General features: G+C 35.3%; 1 protein-coding gene across 3 annotated transcripts in view; it reads left to right on the plus strand.

Annotated features, from left to right (window-relative positions):
- Window positions 1-23,731, plus strand: part of SLC12A2 (solute carrier family 12 member 2) — a 49,234-nt gene extending 25,503 nt beyond the window's left edge. The window contains exons 10-27 of one of the 3 annotated variants that reach the window (XM_015849663.2): window positions 27-175; window positions 1,962-2,069; window positions 3,228-3,351; window positions 4,683-4,784; window positions 5,765-5,920; window positions 6,857-6,956; window positions 8,245-8,356; window positions 9,830-9,970; window positions 10,160-10,266; window positions 11,701-11,780; window positions 13,088-13,225; window positions 13,917-13,964; window positions 15,555-15,677; window positions 15,843-15,954; window positions 16,424-16,510; window positions 18,614-18,749; window positions 19,925-19,992; window positions 20,793-23,731. In XM_015849663.2, coding sequence (XP_015705149.1) covers window positions 27-175; window positions 1,962-2,069; window positions 3,228-3,351; window positions 4,683-4,784; window positions 5,765-5,920; window positions 6,857-6,956; window positions 8,245-8,356; window positions 9,830-9,970; window positions 10,160-10,266; window positions 11,701-11,780; window positions 13,088-13,225; window positions 13,917-13,964; window positions 15,555-15,677; window positions 15,843-15,954; window positions 16,424-16,510; window positions 18,614-18,749; window positions 19,925-19,992; window positions 20,793-20,928 — 2,027 coding nt within the window. In that variant the 3' untranslated portion in view covers window positions 20,929-23,731. Of the gene's footprint in view, window positions 1-26; window positions 176-1,961; window positions 2,070-3,227; window positions 3,352-4,682; window positions 4,785-5,764; window positions 5,921-6,856; window positions 6,957-8,244; window positions 8,357-9,829; window positions 9,971-10,159; window positions 10,267-11,700; window positions 11,781-13,084; window positions 13,226-13,916; window positions 13,965-15,554; window positions 15,678-15,842; window positions 15,955-16,423; window positions 16,511-18,613; window positions 18,750-19,924; window positions 19,993-20,792 lie in introns of all 3 variants that reach the window. The other 2 variants (XM_015849662.2, XM_015849664.2) reach the window with 2 other exon arrangements.

Here is a 23,731-nt window from a genome sequence, read left to right on the forward strand (position 1 = left end):
TATTTTTGTGGTTCGTTCCACTCTAGGTTCCTGTGTTGTTCGAGATGCCACAGGGAACATTAATAACACAATTATTACTGAACTGACAAATTGCACTACTGCCGCTTGCAAGTTAAACTATGATTTCTCATCCTGTCAGACTGAGTGTCACTATGGGCTGATGAACAATTTTCAGGTGTGTAGTTTTTCTTACATTTGTTCACTGAGTTTTACTGGTCTTTTGAATTGCTTATTAAGAAAAATTAGTAGGCTAAAAATTCTTACCATAAATACAAAGTTTGTCTGAATTAACTAAGAAGTACACTCTAGAAAGCACGGAGAAGAGCAAGGAAGCTGTGTTAAACTTTGGCCTGTTTATACTCAGGTGGTTATAAATGTTTGCTTTTCTCTGTAGTAAACTGTGTAAGTTTGGTTTTCAGACTGCAATTTGCTCTGTTTAGATATGAATGTTGTCATTCACTGTGTGGATAGTTGTACTCATTGTTTAAGTGACATGTAGCAATCATAGATGGTTTGCTTCAGTAACATATTTTTCTTAGCAAATAAGCTTTTAAAAATGTTGGTGTACTTGTCACAATATTTTATGGTAGGCATGTTTTGAGGTTTTAAAAAACTCTGATGTTACAATATTTGAAAACCATGAGTTTATGGGGGGGACTCTAGTCTTCAGCTTTCATATTTCATAGCTAATGCACACTTCATAGCTTGTGCTTGTGAACTGTTTGTGAAGGTCTAAAAGAAATCAAGGAGAACATACTCATTGATAATTGAATTAAACTTGCCTTATGATAGTTTCTGGCCTATGCTTTTCTAATATCCCTACGAAGGTCTGGGTGGAGACTAGTCCACTGATTGAAAGCACTTGTGTTTTAATGGGTTTTGTGTTTTGGTCATAAGTACATGTACGTACCTACATCAGTCTTTCAGCCTGCCATCAAAGGAAGTAAAGTTTTCACATGCCAGTAGTGTTCCAGAGCAGATCATTTTGTTAAAATGGAATATTTTCTTTTGTAATCTGTGTACCTGTATAGCATTGCCTTGTTCTGGTTAGGAAAAATAAATAAATAAATAAATAGAAAATCTGAATTTGGAAACATTTCAGAACTGCTGTCAAGGAAGTAATTATTTTGTGACATCTGTTGATAGCTCTCCTCATTTGTTTAAGCTTGAAAGTCAGTGTTCTACCGTACCGTCTGTGTACTGCTAAAAATAGTGTGGAGATGGAGTTGATGGTCATTGTGGATCCCTTTTAGGGATATTGTATAATTCTAAGACCTGACTTCCTCAGATTGTATTTTTTTCTTAATTTTTTATCTTCAGTAAAATAACTTATGATGAGATGCTTGCATTTCTAATAAGTCATTCATTCAAGAGTACTTATACCTCCCATTTTACTGTTGCTTCTATTAGGAAAAAATAGTAGGTTCTGAATAGGATAAGCAAGTTTCAAAGCCAGAATCTGCACAGAGAATGCAGTGTCACACATACCTCCCCTTTGCTGGATTTTGAAAACTTCATTGTGGAGTCTGCAGAGTCACTCTGGGCAAACTGCTAGAGATGGCCCCCGCTCTGTGGAACTTTGTTCTTCTATTAGCTAGCAGAACTTCCACTGCCTTTTTAGTCTCATGTTTCTGCCTCTTGTTAGCCCATGGAGACTTCTGCCATCAGTCAGTTTACATGGTTAGTCTAAATATTGTGTGATAAGCTACTTTCTCTTGTTCTGGATCTAGGACTTTTTTAACCCTAGTTCCTGATCCTGCTTTTTAACCCTAGTTCATTCATTGATGTGAATGCGTGGTGGCTTTTAAGTGGAGTACCAAGTATTTTATATATTTTTGTGTGCTATTAATAGTAGCTTCTATGGTTACAGTATTATACTTCTTAACGTTTTTCTTTAAAAAAAAAAAAAACCAAAAAAAACCCAAAAAACCCACAGCAAAACAAAATTTTTCTACTTGTAGGTGATGAGCATGGTATCAGGATTTGCACCACTGATTTCTGCAGGCATTTTTTCAGCCACCCTGTCATCTGCACTGGCATCCCTTGTGAGTGCACCTAAAATCTTCCAGGTAAGTATGGATGGTAAACCACGATCGTTTACAGAATAATTTTAATTAAGTTTCAAATCAGAATTTTGGAAAATGGACTCTGATGTACTGTAATCATGGCTCAGCTGTTAGGAGTCCAATAAATCTCTTTTCCTGGTGCTTAAAAGTGGGAAAACAGCATACTATGTTACTAAATGTATCTAGCACGTAACTTACATCAGATTTTAAGTGTTTCTGATTACTTTCTTAGGAGTGAGTTATTAGGGACCCTTGTAATGTCACTTAACCAAAGTCTGTTAGAGTTTCTGCCTTTTGGAACAAACCAGGGATTCAAACTAATATTAAAGTGGATGAAGATAACTCTTCAAGTTACTCTTGAAACTGGGATGTCATGCATCCAGGGGTGTTTATATGTGGCAGCCAAATGTGCTGCTATCCTTGTTTTTATGCTGTATGGTTAGGGGAGCATAACAACTAGGTATTCAGTAAATTGCTTTCTCATGGAACTAGGAAGTTCCAATAAATGAAGCACCACTGGCATACAAGCAAAATAATAGATTAGTTCACTCCTCAAATTAATTGAAAGAAGTAGAACCTGTAGCTCTTGAATCTCAATCATGGAATGCTTTCACAAAATAATGTAATTGTGAACCAGTTCTTGTTTACAACTCTTTACATTAATTTTGTTGGTATGTTTTGATGGAATGTTGCCCCTCCTTCTTAAACCCCTCAATCATATTATTTGTATTTAAAGTTCTTTTTGATTAAAACTTTACCATTTCCTAGTTGACCTTCCCCAGAATGTCAGTAAGCAGTCAAATGTAGAAGAGTCTTTGTTGCAGATTATGAACAGAAGTTTTGATTCAGAGAACTACTGTAAACATTAGGTAAACTGTCCACTTTCTGAAGAAATTGGTTTTATCCTTAACGAGAAACTGAATGACACCTGTAAAGGGCAGTGAAACATTTAGTGAAGAGCAGCACTTGCTCTTACATTTATTTGTTACTGAAGGATAGAATATTGGCAGTGCAAAATACTGAAGTGGTAAGACAGCTGTTAACAGAATAAGTACAAGTTTTCTTCCAGGAATATATACAGTGAAAAACAGCATGAGTAAACATTAATAAGGATATATTTTGAACAAAATGCACACTAATTCTCACATTTTATTTGTTTAGGCTTTGTGTAAGGACAACATCTATCCAGGATTTCAGATGTTTGCTAAAGGCTATGGGAAGAACAATGAACCACTGAGAGGATATCTTCTAACATTTTTAATTGCTCTTGGATTCATATTAATCGGTTAGTTTGAAATTACAGTAAATCTGAATCTCCTTTCTGTCTTTCATAAAGCATTCTTTTCCATCTCATGACTTGATGACATTGTCTGTGAGGTCTAACACACAGCTCATTACTAAGCAAGGATTCCAAATTTGTTTGGACAGGAGTAAATCCCTAACTGCAAAATGTCTCAGTGCTTAGGACTAGAATAAATCTAAATTGAATTATAAGTAGATTGCACTTTCCATAGTCACTTCAGGCATCTGTTACATACTGTCAGTGAATGAAATACATTTTATTTAAAGCAGAGTGCTGTAATATGCTGTAAATATGAAAATTTAATTTAGATTTTTAATAATTGCAAATAGCTTCAGTAGGTGACGAGCTTACATAAACAGAACTTCTTAAAGTGTGTTCTTCATTTATGCTACAAGTGATAGAGATGACTGATGCTCCTGCTGTTGGCAGTGGTGAAGATAGTCTAGGTAAAGGATTACCTGTGTTCTAGGTAGATGGTGAACTAATATTGCTATGCTTGTCCACTTTGCTAGTGGTATCAGCTCTTCCTAATATGCTGTTTTGTCCTTCCCTATCTGAGGTGTGTATAAATATGCTGTCTCAGCTGCAACAGGGTGATTGGAGGTTTGATTATAACAAATAAATGCTCACTAACTGACACATTTTGATTACTCCTTTTTAATAGAGAGGTCATAGGTCTGAATTCTTAGTACTGTGCTGCCTTATGGAAGAGATTGATGTATTCCTTTACATCTCTTTCTCTGAAGAGAGAGTATTCATCACTGGTGCAATGGAATTGATATGAAGTAATGTACTAATAATACCATTAATTCAGATTTTCAGTTAAAGTGCAAGCAAATGAACATGTTTGTTACACTTGCTCACACTAATTTTGCTCTTACAGTTTGCCATAGATGAGTGTCTCTTGTTCTTGTTAGCCTTTTACTCTTTTTTCATTTCACAACTGAGACATGAACTAAAGAAATCTGACTTCTCGGGTTCTTCAGAACACAATACATTACAGTACTGTTTGATCAAACTGTAGTGGGAAAGAAATTCTCTCAAGTTATTTTAAGAAAGTGTATAGCAATTAAAAGAAGCAGTTGTGGAACACCTGATGGTCTTGTAAAAATGCTGTATTTTTAATGAACTGAATGTTGTGCTTCCTGACTATCAGAAGATAAATCAGTTAATAAGAGAGCTTTCAGTAGCTACATTTATTGGAAAGCACAGTGTGCTTCTGCCTGTAAAATGTGAAACTGAGTTAAATTGGAAATGTACAAAGCCATTAGATGGTACATACTATAACATTCTACTTTGTTTTTGTTCTGCAGCTGAACTGAATGTCATCGCTCCAATTATCTCTAACTTCTTCTTGGCTTCATATGCCTTGATTAACTTCTCTGTGTTCCATGCTTCTCTTGCAAAATCTCCAGGTAGGAGCCATATTCTTGGGTTCAGAGTTTTTCTCACAATTCCTAAATGCAGAAAAATAATTCAAAAGCTGCTAACATAAATGAAAGTCTGCTTTCATTCAACACTAAATGTCTGTTGGACTTTCATGATGCATCTGAGTTATTATATGCCTCAGCATCTCATTTCTTAACAAGTATTCTTAAGACTATCAGTTCAAGAAAGCTTTCTTGCTAAATCAGTTTCTGGTGTTCAAGACCCACTCTTTTGTTATCTTTGGATTTCTCTTGTAATATGTTTAGTCTTCTAGCCCAGAAGAAAGTGGTGTGGACGTATATTTATAGCCTTTGTTTGGTATGGGAGGTCAATTAGAATGTAAGATTGAACCAAGCAGCAATACTTGCTGACTGGTGTTTCTTGTACCTGGTCCCCTGTGCTAAAATGTCCTTAAATGTTTTACTTTTTACACAGCTCTATACAGGTGTTTGTGAAGTATCCGTGTGTATTGATGAAATAGGGGGCTTTCCATTACATGAAAATTGCTGTGTGGAAATAGTAAACGTACGTGCCTAGAAACAGTTGAAAGTATAAGAGGGAGAGGTACTAGCCGATAACTTATGTTACACTTTGAAATGACTGAGGTCTTGCTTTGAAAGCAAAAATCAATTTTTTTTTGTAACTTATCGCCAAAGGTGCTTCTGGTCTTCTTCAGTAAACATACCAGCACAAACATCTTGAAAATTTGGAGGTAACTTTTAGAGGACAACATTGGGAACTTTTGCTTATCTATTTAATAAAAATGTGAATAAGTTTGATGGTGAAAAATTAGAAATTTTTATAAATGGGCCAAAGTGTTTAACTGTTATTTTACTGAAACTGTTGTGTGTTACGGTGAAATGTGATACAGAGCACTAAGAAGGGAGAATAACAGCATTTTCTATCCCTTGAGAACTAAAGTTTCCCCCTCTTTCCTCCTTTATCCTCCAAATTAAATTTTGGCTAGGTTGGCGTCCTGCTTTCAAATACTACAATATGTGGATTTCTCTTGTTGGAGCCATTTTGTGCTGCATTGTGATGTTTGTCATTAATTGGTGGGCTGCGCTTCTAACGTATGTGATAGTCCTTGGACTCTACATTTATGTCACTTACAAGAAACCAGGTATGTATAGGGGCTGATTCTGGTTCTAGTGGGAGGCAGAGGGATGTAGAAGATGGAAGACCTGTGTGTGTGTGTGTATGTGTGGGAGGGAGAAAGGGCAGGAGGGAAGGGGGTAACAGGGAGCTGAATTCTGTTTGGTTGACTGATTCAAACTTCTGAAAGCATGTTTCTGACCAGAAGGGAGTATTTCTTTACCTCTCCAGCTGGAAAAGGGGTATTTGATAGTGGCTGGTTTTGGTTGTGTTTTGTGGGTGTGTTGTTTTGTTTTTTTTTTCAGTACACCATTCTTATAGCTTTGAACAGGAATGTATATGCTCTTTCTTCCTTTAAGAATGCAGTATAATTGTAAGTGGAAGATGTAGCGTATCTGAGCCAAAAAGTGTTGACAGTAAGGAAAAGACCAAATCCTGGGATGTGTAGTTTTCAAGTGTGTGGATCTTAAGGTCATTGTAGCTATCAGAAACAAATGGCAACAAATAGTAAATATACTGGGAACTTTCATTTCCATATTAAAAAACAGATAGATAACTAAGTTCTCCAGCTTTATCTAGCCCTTGTCCTTGAGTGCACAAGTTTTTTACATAAAGTAGTTAAGTTGTTGAGACAGTGTTTTAAGATTGCTTTTTCCTTTGCTGTGATGTAGCATATCTCTAACTATATTCTTTCCGAAAGCTTTATTTTTGTTATAATAAAGAGTTATTCTCTTTAATGTTGCAAAAAACTCAGTTCTTTCTTCCTGTAATTGTAGAATAACAAACTTTTATTTGCCAAAACTTCCATGCAAGTTTTATCTTTAAATAGAATTGCATATGTAATTTGAGATTTGTGTAGAGTAGAACACGTTTAGGTGTAGCTTAAATCTTGTGTGTTAACATGATTTAAGAAAAAAATGTTGAATAACTATATGTTAAACTAGTGGAACTTCAATTTTCACAGATGTGAACTGGGGATCATCAACACAAGCTTTGACTTACTTGAACGCATTGCAGCATTCTATTCGTCTTTCTGGAGTGGAAGATCATGTGAAAAACTTCAGGTAAGTTTTATACAGTAAATTATTTACGCTGTGTAATCTGTAGGGTAGACTCACAGTGGTTGCTGTCATGACTTCAATTAAACTGTTTACCTGCTGTGGATTTTCACAGCTTTGATTTTCAGCATCATGGAGATTGTCTGGACTTGACTACATGAACATATTATTTCAGATCAAGAGTCCATTTCAGAAGCAACCCAATGAACGTTGCCCATTTATTTATTGTCTTGATACATTGTATTTTCATGGATTGCATCATGACCAGTGAATTGTATTCATTATTAATGAAAGTGAACTGGAAGATGACCTCCCAACTGCTAATAAGTGTTCAGTTCACATGAGGCTAAATATGATCTAAGCTAAAATCCAATAGATGTGTATACTGTCCTCAATACCAATTTCACTTCAGACATGTTCTTGTTGCTGTGGTAAATAGACTACACTTGTGTTTGACGCAGCTGATGGACAGAACTGATTTGTTATCAGCCAGTTTGACTGACAGCAACCCAGGAAGAGCTTACTGAAGTAGGCAATATCCTGCATTATTTATTCTTCATAGGAGTAGGCAATTCCAGAGAAAATACGCTTTAAATAAAATAAATAAATAAATAAATTAAAAAGCTTACTAGGCTTTGAGGAAATGGTTTATGGAACAGCTGTTTCTGAAATCCATAGGCATTAAAATTCCTGATTATTTACAAATGCTGTGTTACCTCTGATGTTAAGTTGTACTGTTATCAGCAAAACAGACTGACTTCAGAAACTGATTTGTTGTTGCTTAGCTGTCAAGAGCAGCCCTTTTCAGTCTTAATGCAAATCTCAAATTTGGCATAAGTAATTTATATTACCTTGCTGTGATTAGTGTTGCATGCTGAAGTAGACATTATAGGAAAGTTCTTGCCAAGTAAAACTTCTTGCTTGTGCTGATAGAGTGCTCTGCTGGCCAGTATGCATTTTTAGGTTCCATTGGAAGAACTTGAGCTATTTTGTTTGAAAGTTAATATGTAGCTTTTTGAGTTATAAACTTCATTAATTGTTTTGCGAGGAAGGTATTGGTCTTCTTGCCAGGTGTAAGCACAGAAGCTTTAGTAGTAATCTTTTTGTAAGAGCACTTTGTGGACGATTGATCTTTGCTTAATTTAACATAGTCTTATAAGAATAGATGAGGTTACTTTTCACTGAAGATTGTGTTTCCGAGACCAGTATTTAGAATAAGATTTTCTAAACTATGTAAACTCTCAAGATAAGCGATATTATAACTGCTTCTCCCTACTCTTATTCACAATTTTAGGCCGCAGTGCTTAATTATGACAGGTCCCCCAAATGCACGTCCAGCTTTACTTCATCTTGTTCATGCTTTTACCAAAAATGTGGGTTTAATGATCTGTGGACATGTACATATGGTAAGTGTATTCTATCCTTAATGTTATATTATGTTGTTGTTTGTTCTTTTCCTTTAACAAAACTGTCTCTTTCCTTTTTTGAAAAATGGTGTAGTATCTTGAGGTGTTCAAATAGAGTAGGATTTATTCATGTATATGTCATCACCATCCCCACTTTGGTGTGCTGCAATTTGAGGGAATTATGAAAGTTGTTAAAGCAGGTATTATAGACATCTGTGCTAAATGCTTTTTAACATCTACTTGTAGTTAAAGGGATTTTGCAGTGGTAAAGATGGTGATGGCTATGCGTGAAATGTGGTGTAAGAGGGGGAAATTTTGCAAAATTATTTAAGCAGATATGTTCACTGCTATGCCAGTATTTCTTATACAGCCTAGCCTAAAGTAAGTCTTATTGAGTATCATTTTGTATCATTTGGCTGGTAATTTAGAGTTGATTTTAGCTTCTGACCAGCTTTCATCCTTCCAGTTAACTGATTTGTTCCACTGGCAAGGTGAAACAGCGGTTATTTCTAGTTATTATTAACAGTTATTTCCTCCCCTCTTTCTGTTTCTGACCAGTCCTGAGTATTTCACTAACTTTTCATTGTTACTGTAAGGATGTGAGAGTTCTGGGAATAGGGAGAAGGCTTGTTCTTCAGGGACATAATTTCAGCGCTTCTTGCTATTTTACAGAGGGGAAACAAAACAAAACATAATCACTTTAAGCACAAGAACAGAATGTGTGTATCATGCACTGAACAACAGTGACTGAGGGAGACAGAAGAAAGCAAACTTCAGAGAACTGTTCTTCAAAATCGTGTTGTGATGAATTGTCTTAAATCAAGGTGGTTGTTGCACTACCACCTGTCCCAGAACTGCAGTTAGCAGCAGTGTAGCTGTTGCATCTTTATTAAATGTTACTGTATGCTCTTCAGTGCACTTCAGAACCGTGAAGTTTTTGCTAGACATTTTAATGCCACTCTTTTGCAGGCGCAGTACTAAGAACACCTAAACAAATGCAACCTTTAAAGTGTGACTTTTAATACAAACCTTGATTACTCTTATATATGCTTCAACTTAACCACGTTTTCTAAATAAGGCTTCTGATCTTTTTTTTAAAAAGATTTTTTTTTTTTTTTAAAGTAAATCAGGTTAGTGGAATCCACAATTGTATGCTTTTAAGATGATATTGCCCAATTCTGTTTTCAGTAACGTAACTTCAGTATTTTGATGTCTAGGAGGAGCACAGTGATGTGTGCTGATGCAGGTCAGTAAAGAAAAAATTGAAGTAATGACTTTGCAATATGTTCTATCTATGGTCATAAGCAGAATTGCAGTCCTGTTTTTAGACACGTTTGATTTCAACTCTAGCAGTAAAGTAGCTTTAGGAAAAAAAAAAAGAAACAAACAAAAATGAAAACCACACCAAAAACAGGGCTTTACTTCTGCTCATAAGTCTTGTTCACTCTACTTCGTGTCTCCTTCTTTTGAAAGGGTCCTCGGAGGCAAGCCATGAAGGAGCTGTCAACTGATTTGGCCAAATACCAGCGATGGCTAATTAAAAACAAGATGAAGGCTTTCTATGCACCAGTACATGCAGAGGATTTGAGGGATGGGGGACAGTATTTAATGCAGGTGCACCTCTTTTTTTTTCTTAATGGAAATGGGGGCATTGTATGTCAAAAAGCAGAAAATACTTTGAAGTATTTTCATTATGTAAAGTTCTTAAAAATAACTTCTCAAATCTTTATTTTCTGCTTGAAATAAATAATCTTACCTTTATTTCAGTAATGCGATTTTAACAATATATTATGTTCTCCTTAGGCTGCTGGTTTGGGTAGAATGAGACCAAATACTCTTGTTGTTGGATTTAAGAAAAACTGGCGACAAAGTGACATGAGAGATGTTGAAACCTACATTAATTTGTTCCAGTAAGTAGAAAATGCAGAGAGGTTGCATTTGTTCCATTTCAGTACATTTCTTAAGATGTGAAAAAACTTCTACTTCAATGTCTTTTTTACATAAGCTCTCCTCCTGTCTTTCAGATCAACTTGTCTATACTGCTGTACAGAGAAGTTAGGTTTTTTTCCTGATAAAGAAATTATATGAGCAACTCTTTATTGCTTCAGCAGACCAGATTTCCACATAACTCCTGCATTCAGAAGGAGTTGTGGCAGTTGTCTGAGATTTAACTGTTCCTGTCTTAAGTGAAAGAAGCAGTGTCTTATATGTCTGCTGAATTCATCAGACTATTTTCTGTTCAAAGTGGGGGTTTTCTTACTACTTTTTCCCTGTGCAGACTGAGTGGAGGGAATGAATCAACTGTGGGGCTGAAGCTTGCCCTCTTTTAAGATATTTAGTGTAGATGGATTGCATTGATGCCAAAAGTAAAAAGTAGCTAAAAGGTAGAAGAGAGGAAATCTGACAGTACTTTGGTAGTACTGAAAGGCAGACCAGTTCTGTCTGAAAATAGTATTGACTGCTACTGCTAGCATTTTAGAAAAACAGAGCTTTTGCATTTATGTAGAGGGCTTTTTTCTTGGTTTCCTAACATAATGTTAAACCTGTTCCATCTGTGCTTTGCACTTATTTATTATGCCTTTGAAAGAATGATGGAAAGGGATTACAGGCAGATACTAGAAAAGGAAAAAGCACACCCACTCACACTTCCAGTTCCTAAAAAAAAAAAAAGAGTACAAAATAGATTGGGAAAATTGGCAGTGTGTTGGTTAGTACTTGGGTTTGCTTTTTTACTTTATTCATAGTTTACTTTGAAATGTCTTGTACTTGGAGAGCTCTTGTGACCTGCCCAGTCAAGTGATTCTCTGGGCATTCTTTTTGTCTTTCATTTCACTTAGCCTTTAATTCTGGCTATTACTCTGTTTTCTACAGTAATTAAGTTTGCTTTTCTAGCTTTTTGTCTTTAAAAGAGTGAGTTTCTTCCCCATCAGGTACAATAGAAATAAGTGTCTAGTAGCTGTTTTCGTTATAACTTAAAACTTCATAGATTCCTTTAATACCCAAATGTCTTGGAAGTTCATAACTATCAGTTCAGGAAGATCTCGAAAGAAATCCATTCTTTGATGTCTCACTTTCCAGCATCATTTATATTTTCCAGTTTATCTTGTCATCGTCTGTGTGGAACTTGAAGGACCTGTTACTCTTTTATCACTGTTCTATATAGGAGAGAGAGGAAAGATAACCTTTCTGTCTGTTCCTTTGGAATTAAAACTGAAATTGTAACAAATGTATGACTTGGGAATTTAAATAGCAACATTTAATCATTAATATTTGTCTACAGAGTGCATGTAAAGTAGATCTTCTGTGAAAGGGGTAAAATGTTTTGTCTTGTTTACTCTGTTTAGCGATGCCTTTGACATTCAATATGGTGTGGTTGTCATCCGCCTAAAGGAGGGCTTAGACATTTCTCACCTTCAGGGGCAAGGTAAGATTTTGTTTCCTGTCATTATCAGCTGTTACTCTCTTTTGAAACCATTTTCTGAAAATACTAAATGAAAATGGTTTATTTAAAAAAAAAAAAAAAGTGGAAAAAAGTCAAGACTCCCACACCACTCTTTTCATAGAATAAAAACCACTGGAATGAGTAAAGCTAAAATGTATAATAAAAATAACCCTTGTTGAGCAATAGAAATACTTTTCTGTGCATTTCAACTATCTGTGTTTGTAAGCTGTAACTTTCAAATACTTCAGTATTCTTTCTGAAATGCTTTGAAGATCAAAATTGGCATTGAGTTATTCTAGTTGTGGGCTGCCTGATCAGGTAGTATGGGTCATGTGTCTCTCACTCCTTCAGTGTACCCCGTTACTACATACTTTAGAGACCTCAACAGTAATCTGTTGGGTTTCAAGATGTGTCAGGTATTAGTACCCACTGAGGCAATGAGTTTGCTTTAACTCTGGCAGTTACCAAACAGCTTCACTGGAGCCTTGCCTGGAAAAAAACTGAGAAGCATTTTGTTTCGGGATCTTGTGTAAGGATCAACTTCCACTTGGAATTAGAATTTACAATCTTTTTTTGCATGGGAAATGCTTCATCAAATACTTTTTTTTAAATTTTTTTTTCCTTTCTGATTGTAAACAGAAGGAATCTCAATGTGAGATGTAACCAGTATTGTAACTCCATTAACATGATGGTAAAAATGCAGTGCTTTTGTGGTGTGTTTCAGATTTAACACATCTTGTCAACATTATGTTTACACTGTCTGGATTTCTGTGCTTGCTGGTAACAGATACCAAAATCCAGTACTTCTAAGAGGATTTTCCTCTTGTGGGAAACTTAACCACAATGTGAAATACTTCTAGCAGTTATACTACTCAGTTATATTTAGCTCCCACTTTCAAATTCTATTTAAGCTAGAGGTCCTGTCATTACATTGCTACACATCATGTTAATGGTAATGAGCACAAACATGACATTTGTCCTAATTCAGTGTTTGGTAGCTCTGCTTGATATTTAGCCTTCAGTAATGTATTCAAAGCTTAAAATTTTGGAAGTAGAAGGAGATTAAAGCTCTGTTCAGAGCAGGTGCATTTTTTTGTACTCAGAAGCTGTTCATTTGTGGTAGAGGTTTATTTTTGTTATTTTCCCCCTTTGCCATAGCATGATAGGGGCAGTGGGATTGAGCTGTTTAGCTAAATGAAAACCATCTAATTATAGTCACAGACCTCCATCTTATACTATTTGGGACAAGTCAGTGGTTTATAATGCATTTCTTTGCTTTCCCAAAGAAGAGTTACTGTCATCCCAAGAAAAATCTCCATGTTCCAAGGATGTGATAGTGAAGGTGGATTATAGCAAGAAGGCTGAAACAGACACTTCTGTAGCTTTTGTGCCATCGTCTAGTGAGAGAACTCCTGCTCCACATAGAGGTAACTAGCTAAAGTAGCTAACTGCTAGTTAGCAGTGAAATTTGAGTTCTCATTCTTTCTCTTGTTTCCTCTTCAGTCCCTCTCTCCTTCTGATGTTTTTGTTGTATTTGTGAAACAGAGAAACTGTCATTCTTTTTGGGGTGCTGATATCTAATAGCTCAAATATTTTGCTTACAAGTATGTATATCATATTTTTATGACCTAAATAAAAATGATGATGGCCTAAGGCCAGCACTACCTTTTTTTGTTTCTTAGTTAATGAGATTGAATGCCAATAAAAATTGCTTGGGAATTGGGCCTCACAGCTGTTTGTTAGCAGCATGATTAAGGCTGGTTAATTCATGATGGTGGTTTTCACCTCAGGCTTGAGTATATTTCTATCTGCATGTTAACTAACACAAATCATCTGGGATACTTGACATGACAATAACCAACTTTCTTCTTCTTTTGCAAGTAAAACTTTGGGCTGACTTAACTATTGAGAAATATGATTAAGTTACTATTGTGTTCAAATACAAATTATTCTCAGAACATGGTAGACCAAACTCGTGTGGTTTTCTTTGTATGAAAATCCATTTCATTTTCATTTTTCTTTTCTTTTCCTTTGTTTTTTTTTTATACACTTGTACTGTTTTCATTAACATCACAGAGGATATTAACCTTTTTATTTTGTATCTTTAAAAATCTCCAGAGGAGGACGAGGATGGAAAGACTCCAACACAACCCCTGTTGAAAAAAGGCAGGCATTTTTCACCTTTTTGTTAAATCATACTTTCACGTTGTTAATTTCAGTTTTCCTTTTGTACTCCATCCTACACGTATATTTGAAAGACAGAAAAATATCAGCTTTGCAAGCTCAATTTGTTTCTTCATATTTGCTTTGAAACTTGCTTCATCTGTGGGGATTAGGTGTGCTCAGGAGCCTCCTAAGTTATTCATGTCTTAGGTATTTGTCGGAGTCAACTTGATTTGGGTACAGTAGATGTATTAATTATGTAGTGGAAGTGCCTAGTTGGTCTATTCAGTCATCTTCTAAATCTGTATTTGTTGCTTTGAGTTGTTCAGTAGTTTGCAAAGCAAAGGATAGTGTAGCCAATCTGTGAGATTAACATCTGAAATAATGTGAAGTATTCATTCAGATTAGCAGCATTTTCAGAGGTGAATTTTCACCTAGTTTATTTCAGACTTTTTTGAGAATTAAGCACGGTTTAGTGGGGGAGGGGGGGGGGGGGAGGTTCTGTTTTTTTGGGGGTTTGGTTTTTTTTTTTGGCCTTACCTAAAAAGCATCTTGTCCTATTTGATGTTTGCTTCATAATTTCAACATCTAGAAACCCTTGTTTTTTAATAGCATAATGTGAGATTACGCCCTAAGCCACAAGATGGCAGTTTGGAGAAACTCCCAGTAAGCAGTAAAGTAGAATACTAGTAAGTCAGGTACAGATATGCTCTAAATTTCAGAATAACTCCCAGCTCTTGTTAAAACTAGAATCTTAGCTAAGGGGAGGGAGTTAATTTGTCTTTTGTCTTTTTCAATTGTTATTTTAAAATATATTTTCATTAATGTAATAATGTATTAATGTAATTGAAAAAAGCCAGTGTTGTTGTCTTCTCAGTAAGTCCAATGACATCATTGCAGAAAATAACCTGTTTTGTGCTTCAGAGCCTAGCAAACACAAAATTACTTTTGCAGGTTATTCTGACGTTTAGAACTAGTTTTCTTTTCTCTTCTTGAAGGAAGAAGAATTTGAGGAAATATCAGTGCCCGAGGGAGCGGCATAGAGCTGTGTCAGGGAAAGGAGGGGCAGCTGGGGGTCAGGAAAAGGTTGTGCATCAGAGGGTGATGGGCGCAGCCCTGAGCTACTGCAGCTAAAGGACCACTTGTGTTTGGGTGGTCGTTTGTGGAGCCAGGGTTTGTGAGTCCTTTCCAACTTGGGATAATCTATGAAGAGCTGGTATTTCCTCATAAATTAGTATCTACATGAATTTCAGGGAAGTACTTCATATAAAAGAAGTAGCAACAACAAGTTGCTTAAAGTCCTGAAATATGTATGAAATGTAGTTGTCCAGGCAAATGAGTATATCAAGACCTTGCAATCCTTTATCAAATGTCTGCTAAATGATTAAGAGGTTTAAATTTTAACTACTGATCTTAGGATTTTCCATGCTCCTTAAATGTAGCAGTTTCTATCCATTCAGTTCAAATTTGGAGCTTAGGGAATAATGGTTTAAGTAAAAATGCAAAATATCAAAAACCAAATGCAAGATTTTAATATTATTAACTAAAACACTTTAAAATGAACATTTGTGGGATTTTTTTTTCTTTTTCTAGATTGGAGGACCCCATCTTCTCCTTTAAATGTGGCTGACCAAAGACTTCTTGATGCTAGTAGTCAGTTTCAGAAGAAACAGGGCAAAAGCAATATTGATGTCTGGTGGCTCTTCGATGATGGAGGTAATATACTTTATATTTTAAAACTGCTGGAAAGAATTACTAAGGTGAAGTGATTTGAAAATAATTCTTAATAAATACTTTTCAGATTGTATATATACATGCTGCTGTTAAATTCTTATATTTCTGTATTTTCTGACACATTCCTAAATTCTGATCAAAATGCAGGTTTGACACTGTTGATTCCTTATCTTATTACAACCAAGAAAAAATGGAAAGAGTGTAAGATAAGAGTGTTCATTGGTGGAAAAATAAACAGGATTGATCATGACAGAAGAGCGTAAGTTTACCTTCAAAATTTTCATTTCAAATGCTAGAAGAACAAGTTAGACTCTTCTTAGTAGCTTTGTTAGTTGTTCTTTATCAGAGGTGTAGCCATATTCTGTTCCTCTTCAGAAAAGTGTTCCGTTGCCATTAAATAGTATTGGGCAAGTTATTTCAAAATAAGATATTCTTTTTGCAGCAGTCTAGCAGTAACATTTTTCTCTGGTTTCTAAGCGAAGAACTGCTTTGGGAGAGCTTGAAGGAAGAGTTCAAGGGAAAAGTTCTTATATTTTAAAACAGTTATGTTTGTTGTTAATTCTTAGCAGTATGCCAGCTTTATAGCAATACTAGTCAGATAATTTCACACTTAAGTTGCCTTTTTGGAAAAAAAAAAAAAAAAGTTTTCATTACCACATACTTACCTGTTTACCTCAGGGGAAAAATCTGAACGTGCATTAAGGCTTTTTTTTTTCTTCCCCATACAGAATGGCTACACTGCTCAGCAAGTTTCGGATAGACTTCTCAGACATTATGGTTCTTGGTGATATTAATACTAAGCCAAAGAAAGAAAAGTAAGTCTCAGAAAAATCCAGCTTGTTTTTGAATTCTTAATCTGTTTCATGAATAGAATACAGTTATTTCCAACATAATAAATGTGATGAAGGCGGCAGTGTGATATCTGGTGTCTCACAGAAATCTAGAAATTAAACTAAGCAAAAACTCTTGCATCTGAGAACAAACAATTTCTTATTTTTTCAGATCTCTAGCACTTAAATTGTTATATTAAACTTAATGCTGTCCAGTTGCTAAAAATCTGGAAAAATCTTCTTTAAAAAGAGAAATACTTGTAAAAATGCAAATTGTTAGTCTTATTTGCGTGCTTAGTTAAATGTAATGAAACTTCAGATACTCTGATCTGTTTTTCCGTTTATAATTTTAGATTAGCTTGAACTTGTAAGTTATCTAATTGTGATCATGTATGTGATAAGTGATTTTCAAGTTAAAAAAAATACAGATGGTGTGGAATATATCAAGTATCTAAAATGATAGATTACTGCTGCTGCTCTGATATGTTTGTTGTCTTGATTCTTGGGATTCCACTACTGTAAAATGTGCAAACTAAGAGATAGTGCTCATTTATGCATAAAAAGTTGAGACTGTACAATTTCAAAGAAATATTTCTATTTCATAGGAGTGCTTAATGAGCACTGAAATCATTTTTCCTCTGAAATCATTTTTCCCCTCTTTGAGAATGTTCTCTACAATAAATCCAAGAGCTTAAGACATCCAATTTGAGTTAACAGTAGCTGTAAATTAAGTAGAAAGATTATTTATACAGCACTGAAAACATTACAGGTAGTAGAATTCTGTTAATAAGGGGATGAGTTTCAATATAGCTGCATGGATGTTTAGGTGTAAGTACATTCTGTTACTACAGTATATCATAAATAGTGATTTTGAACTTTATGTACTGTAATTTTCAATCATAGAAGGTGCACGGTGCATTGAGTTTTTTATAATAAAAAAAAATATTGAAATTATTTATTTCATTGGGTGTAACACATACTTTTCAGTGTCCTCTACTAAACTTTTCATTGCTGTTCCTACCTCTCATCTCATAACCTGTTTATTCAAAGATGAGTTGCATTTCATAACATGCAGCAGCCCTGCTTTACTGTTGAAGTTTCATAACATGGGTAGAGAAAATAGGGCAAGTGTAGTGGAAATGCTGAGTCACAGCCTGAATTGAGCCCCTGGTGGGAAGGCAGGGCCAACCTAAGGAAACTCAGGTGAATGCAATGCACCTGAGTAACTGGAAGGGGTGGAGCCAGGGTTGGCAGTGAAGGGAAGAGGGTATTTCTCCCAGGAGATCCCTGCCTACCTGAAACCTTTAAAGTTAAGCAGCCCTTTTCCTTCATTTCTGTATCTGTGGCTGCTGGATTTGAACTCATTCTCATTTGCTGTAGTCAAAGACTTTGCCACCCTGCATTATCACAGTAGTTTCCATCGCATTATAGCACTACAGTAAGCTGCTTTGAGTAGAAATCAATATCCTTCTGTTCTTCAGAAGGTTTTCTTCTAAAGCTGTTGATATAACATCCAAGTAGTTTCAAAATGACAGCTCATATTCTTGAAAAATAGAAACTAACAAAGAGGAAATGCAATTGCTCTGCCTATTTGCATTTGAATGCCACTCTTAGGCTGTTATGGAAAGATTAAAAGAGCAGAATGAAACCAAAGCTGAAGTCCTAATGATGATAGCATGAGACCTGATAGTCATTCAGGGCTTTTTTTTTTTTGTCTCTGACCTGTAAATTCCTCTTAAAAACTTAATTTGGAAGAAACTATTCTAGCTTAGAAAATGTACAGTAGCTAGTCATGAGCTTTGAAGCAACTATAGTAAAATTCTTTAGCTAAAGTTATTGTTTTTTTTTTTTAAACTGTCTAAAGCTATATTTACTCACAGAAAACAGTGAAAGTAACTAATTGATGTTAAATTGCAATATCTGCCTTTACCTTTATTATGGTGTAGCTGACTCAATGTTACAAGTGCAGAAAGTTTGCTTTGTTTTTATATGTCAGTAAAGCTTAATTTCTAATAGCGTGAAAATCATTGTTGACATACAGAGTGGTGCCATGTCCATTTTTAATGACTGTTCATTTGATTGTTACAGTATTGCAGCTTTTGAAGAAATGATAGAGCCTTTCAGACTTCATGAAGATGATAAAGAGCAAGAAGTTGCAGATAAAATGAAGGAGGATGAACCATGGAGGATAACAGATAATGAACTTGAGCTTTATAAAACAAAGGTTCTGTATTCTTCAGCATGTTGTTTTAAACACTGTAAAACTTCTACTGTATTTATGCCTGTAGTGCCATCAAGCTGATTATTGCTATTTTTTGTTTTCTGTAGCTGCTTTAATGAATAACATCCTATAAGAGGACGCAGATATAGACAAGAATCTAAAGAAAGACTGAAGAAACCTTGAGAACATAAGGGCTCTTGCTTCCACAAGCATTGGAGAATGATTCAGCTGATGGACAGACAGCTGAATATGAGCCAGCAGTGTGCCCAGGTGGCCAAGAAGGCCAATGGCATCCTGGCTTGTATCAAGAATAGTGTAGTGAGCAGGACTAGGGAAGTCATCCTGCCCCTGTACTCGGCATTGGTGAGGCCTCACCTCGAGTACTGTGCTCAGTTTTGGGCACCTCAGTACAAAAGAGATATAAAGGTACTGGAGCAGGTCCAGAGAATGGCAATGAAGCTGGTGAAGGGCTTGAAAAATCAACCCTATGAGGAGAGGCTAAGGGAGCTGGGGCTGTATAGACTGGGGAAAAGGAGGCTGAGGGGGAGACCTTATCACTCTCTTCCAGTATCTGAAGTGTGCTTACAGTGAGAGCAGGGCAGGTCTCTTCTCACTGGTGACAGGTGACAGGATGAGGGTAAATGGCCTCAAGTTGCACCAGGGTAAGTTTAGGTTGGATGTTAGGAAACACTTCTTTCTATAAAGGGGAGTTAAACACTGGAATTGGCTCCCCAGGGAGGTGGTTGAGTCACCATCCCTGGATGTGTTTAAGAGCTGTTTGGATGTGGTGCTCAGAGATATGACTTAGCAGAGGGTTGTTAAGAGTAAGGGTACCATGGTTAGGCTATGGTTGGACTTGATGATCTTTGAGGTCTTTTCCTACCTGAGTAATGGTATGATTCTATGGTACTTTTAGTAGAAAAACTATATAGAAGTTGGCTTTCACGGTACTACGTTTATTTGCAGATTTTAAGCTTTTGCATTTTCTCAACCTAAGCCTTGGAATCAAAGATATTTAAAGAAAATGGACAAAGTTGCCAAACTAAGCTAGAAGTGCATGCTTTCTAGAAATAATTTGTACCAACTAATCGTTACTGTCTTTCACTTTTTTGAAGTGAATGAGCATTTTTTGTAGTGTCTAGAATATCTCTTCCTAACAAATTTTGTTTTCATTACAGACTTATCGGCAGATCAGGTTAAATGAGTTGCTCAAAGAACATTCAAGTACAGCTAATGTAATTGTAATGTAAGTAAATGATTTTTACTGTTATTCTGATTAATATAGAACACTAATATGAACTATAAATATATGTAAATACAGGTCAGGAAAAGTGCCAGGACATAAGATTGAATTGTAGAAATAATCAAGAAGATATCAATGCTAGCAATATTTTAGAACACTTTAGAATTATAGAGCTAGACTGCAAAAATGATAAGCCTTTTGTCTTCCAAAACTCTCAAGTCTTTCTCTGTGGGGCTGTTCTCAATGAGTTCTTCTCCCAGTCTGTACTCACATTCGGGATTGTCGCAGCCAAGTGCCCATTATCCCCATTTATGATATTTTGTTTTGTTTTGGTGACACTCATTCTAATACTGGTCCCTGGTTAGACTGCTTGTGGTACCATGTTAAGATAAAATTAGAACAGGGTAAATAGACTCAAAGCAGCTTTTTTGAAGGAAAATAGTATGGATACTCTTGAATGACTACACCGATGTGGGATTGATCATAAGAGGGGGAAAAAAATGCTTTTTTCAGATATTAAAATCCGGAGTAGTAATAAGATCTCCAAACTAAGACGAATTTCTCATTAAGCTGCTTGAATATTAAATAATGGTAGAGGGCCAAAAGTGAGGTGTGGATAGAGCCTGTTGTTGGTTAAGGTAACAAGCTCTTCAACTTACTGAATTCTGAGGAGAAAAAATGCAAAAAACAGAAATGTTAGGAAATTTGTCTTAATGTCTCCCTCTTTGCAGAATTGTACTTTCATTGTCATATGATAAAAGTGTTGTTTTGGTTTGTTTGTTTTTTCCTAATGTGAACTTTAGGAGTCTGCCAGTTGCACGAAAAGGTGCAGTTTCAAGTGCACTATACATGGCCTGGTTAGAAGCTCTTTCGAAAGATCTGCCACCAATTCTTCTTGTTCGTGGGAATCATCAGAGCGTTCTTACCTTCTATTCCTAAGAATACTGCATGCGAAACAGCTGTAAGGACATGGTACTTAAGTGCCCTGGGAAGAGTGACTGAAGTGGTCTATAGATTATTAACATCACAAAGGCAAAAAGTGACTCTTCTTTCACTATTTCACTGACTTGAAAGCACACAAGGAAAGTCAATGTATTTCTAAAGTTGTAACATCTTCAGTTTTATTCTATATTTTCTGTAATTTAATCTTACTTAATGGGGGAGGATTCCTTGTTAGACTGAAGAACAAGGCAAGCTTTTTGTTTGCTATTTGAATAGCAGCAATAAAAGTGTTTTATTTTTAATCAATGAAAGGATTATAGATTTATAAAAGCCTTTTAGCCTTGAGGTGCCTTCTGAAATTAACCAAATCTCATCCATGCATCCTACTTTGTAAATTTATATAGAATGTCAAAATCTGCCTTCAACTAAGACTTTAGATCAGACTTTATTTTTTAGTCTCTTCCATATTACAGTAAAAATGAATGCTGCTTTTTAGTCTTCCATTGAGTTATTAGTTATTAGTACTGTATGTTTTATATTGTCAGAAAGTTTTGTTGTTTTTTTTTTTTAAAATTTTATTTTTATTATTATATCTGTTAGATTCTAAAGAAACGTGAGAATTGAGGCAGGTCAGTTGAACAAAGACAAATCCTTGATGTTGTCTGGACTTCGTTTGATTTTTAACTGTTACAAAATAGTTATGTTTCATAATAAAGTTGTGTCGTCAGAGAGGATCCTATTTCTCAAATTTGACATTGTGGTCTTTTTTGGTGTTAGTTTGAAATACACAGCTATGAAATTAGCTAGTGGTGGTGAAGGATGCTGTATAAATCTTTAGTTCTAGTATGAAACAATTCATCTTGCAGACTAAGGCCATTCATCTTAAAATTGGAAGAACGGACCTGTCCTATTTCCTGGCCTATTGATGTTTTGGTGTCACTTAGAACTTATTTTTTGAAACAAAATGACTTAATGCTTAAATGGGGATAATATGAGCAACGTGATACTATCTAACAGAAAACAGTAAACACTATATGGAATCTTGCTATCCAGAAAAGAAAAAAAACAAAAAAAAAGCAAAAGCTAAAGAGTTCTCTCACATTTCTCTACAAATGGTTTAAAGGACCACTAGTTACTAGGGGAGATGTTTTTAGTCAATTCATTCAGTTGTCAGAAAATATACCTAGTCTTATTAAAATATACTCAGGTTTGATCATCTGCCAGGTTAGATTTTTTCCATGCATTCTACTTTATACATTTTCTATGTTCAATCAAGAAACTGCCAATCTTGTGTGCCCTCTCATTGTATGTTTTGAACTTCATATTTTAGTCTACTATATGAACACCTACACAAGAAATTACACTTGGGCCTTTATATGGAGGTTAGTAACGTGAACTGTTTTTTAAATTCCTATATATTTTGGATAGAAAGGATTGCCTAAAAACATTTCACAAGCTTTTGATATTAGCGTTGGTCATGCTAAGAGATCAGTTTACCAGTGCTTCAGTGACTTTCATTTAAGGACACACGTTAAATACAAGATCAAGGTAAAATGTAACTGTTCCTTTTGAAGAATAGAACAATTAGTCATTGTGTGGCAACGTAAAGATTCAAGTTATGATTCAAGATTAAAAAAAAAACACACATGTATTCTACACAGTGCGGTATACACTGTCAATTTCTTGGTGAACTGCAAAGTTGTTTCTATTATTTTCGTCAATTGGATTTAAGTCTATTGAATCATTTTGCCTAAACAAGAACATGCATGTATTGCTGCTAAGTGTGGGATAACTGATGCCAGCATGAACCCAGCTTCTTACAGTAAAAACTATGGTAAGACAGTTTGCAGTAAAAGTTCTAGTTCCTTCTAAGTGAATGGGAATCAAAATTAATTGCAGGTTTCACTATGGTTTTTTGGGAAATATGAATGTCACATTGTGTATATGGAACCATTGCCATGTTTCTCTTTGTTTTGTGGGTTACGCTCTTTTGAACAGACAGACAGTAAGGCATAGACTTAGTGCTGCTATCTTAAAAATAAAAATTGTGCACAGGTACACTTATTTAAAAGGTTTTTTGCCCATTCAGGAAACCATTGCTTGTGATCTGTAACACAGAAACCAAATGAAGTGTGTGTATACATGCATATATGTGTATAAAATTATATAAAATATATCTAGATATGCATACGGGGATAGTTAGGGTGATGTCTGTGAAATACTATAGGATGCTTTTCACATATGCACTCTCAGAAGTCCACTAACACTAGGCATGAGGTCAACTTTCAAGATTATTTGCTACACTAAAACTTCAACTGTTAATAGTAATTGTTAGCAACAAATGTTAGTTAGTGGCAGTCACTCTTACTTCTGCTTTGATTTTGACGCCAAATTTAGTTAAGTTCCAATCGTGGTTAATTACTTGAAAATTGAAATATCACTGACACATGGAAATTCATACTTTTATAGATTAGGTTTCTTTGTATGGGTTTAGAAAGACAGCAATAGCTGGAGAAAATCAATTATTTATTTGCTCACTCTGTATTTGTATTTAGGTTTCCTTTTACATACATTCTTTTTATATGCTTTTCTGACATTGCATATTTAAAAATAACTGAAAATAATTTAAAGGTTTGAGCGTTTGTGGGTAATGACCCACTTGGTTTGAAGATGTAATATTTGATACTGTACTGTAACTGTCACACACAAATGCTTTTCTAATGTTTTAATGTAACTATTGCAGTTAATACTTTGTACCATGGGGATGTCACTGCAATAAAAGGAAGTGAATTCAATACAA

This window comes from Coturnix japonica, chromosome Z (assembly GCF_001577835.2).
Source record: "Coturnix japonica isolate 7356 chromosome Z, Coturnix japonica 2.1, whole genome shotgun sequence".
Classification (NCBI taxonomy): Eukaryota; Metazoa; Chordata; class Aves; order Galliformes; family Phasianidae; genus Coturnix; species Coturnix japonica.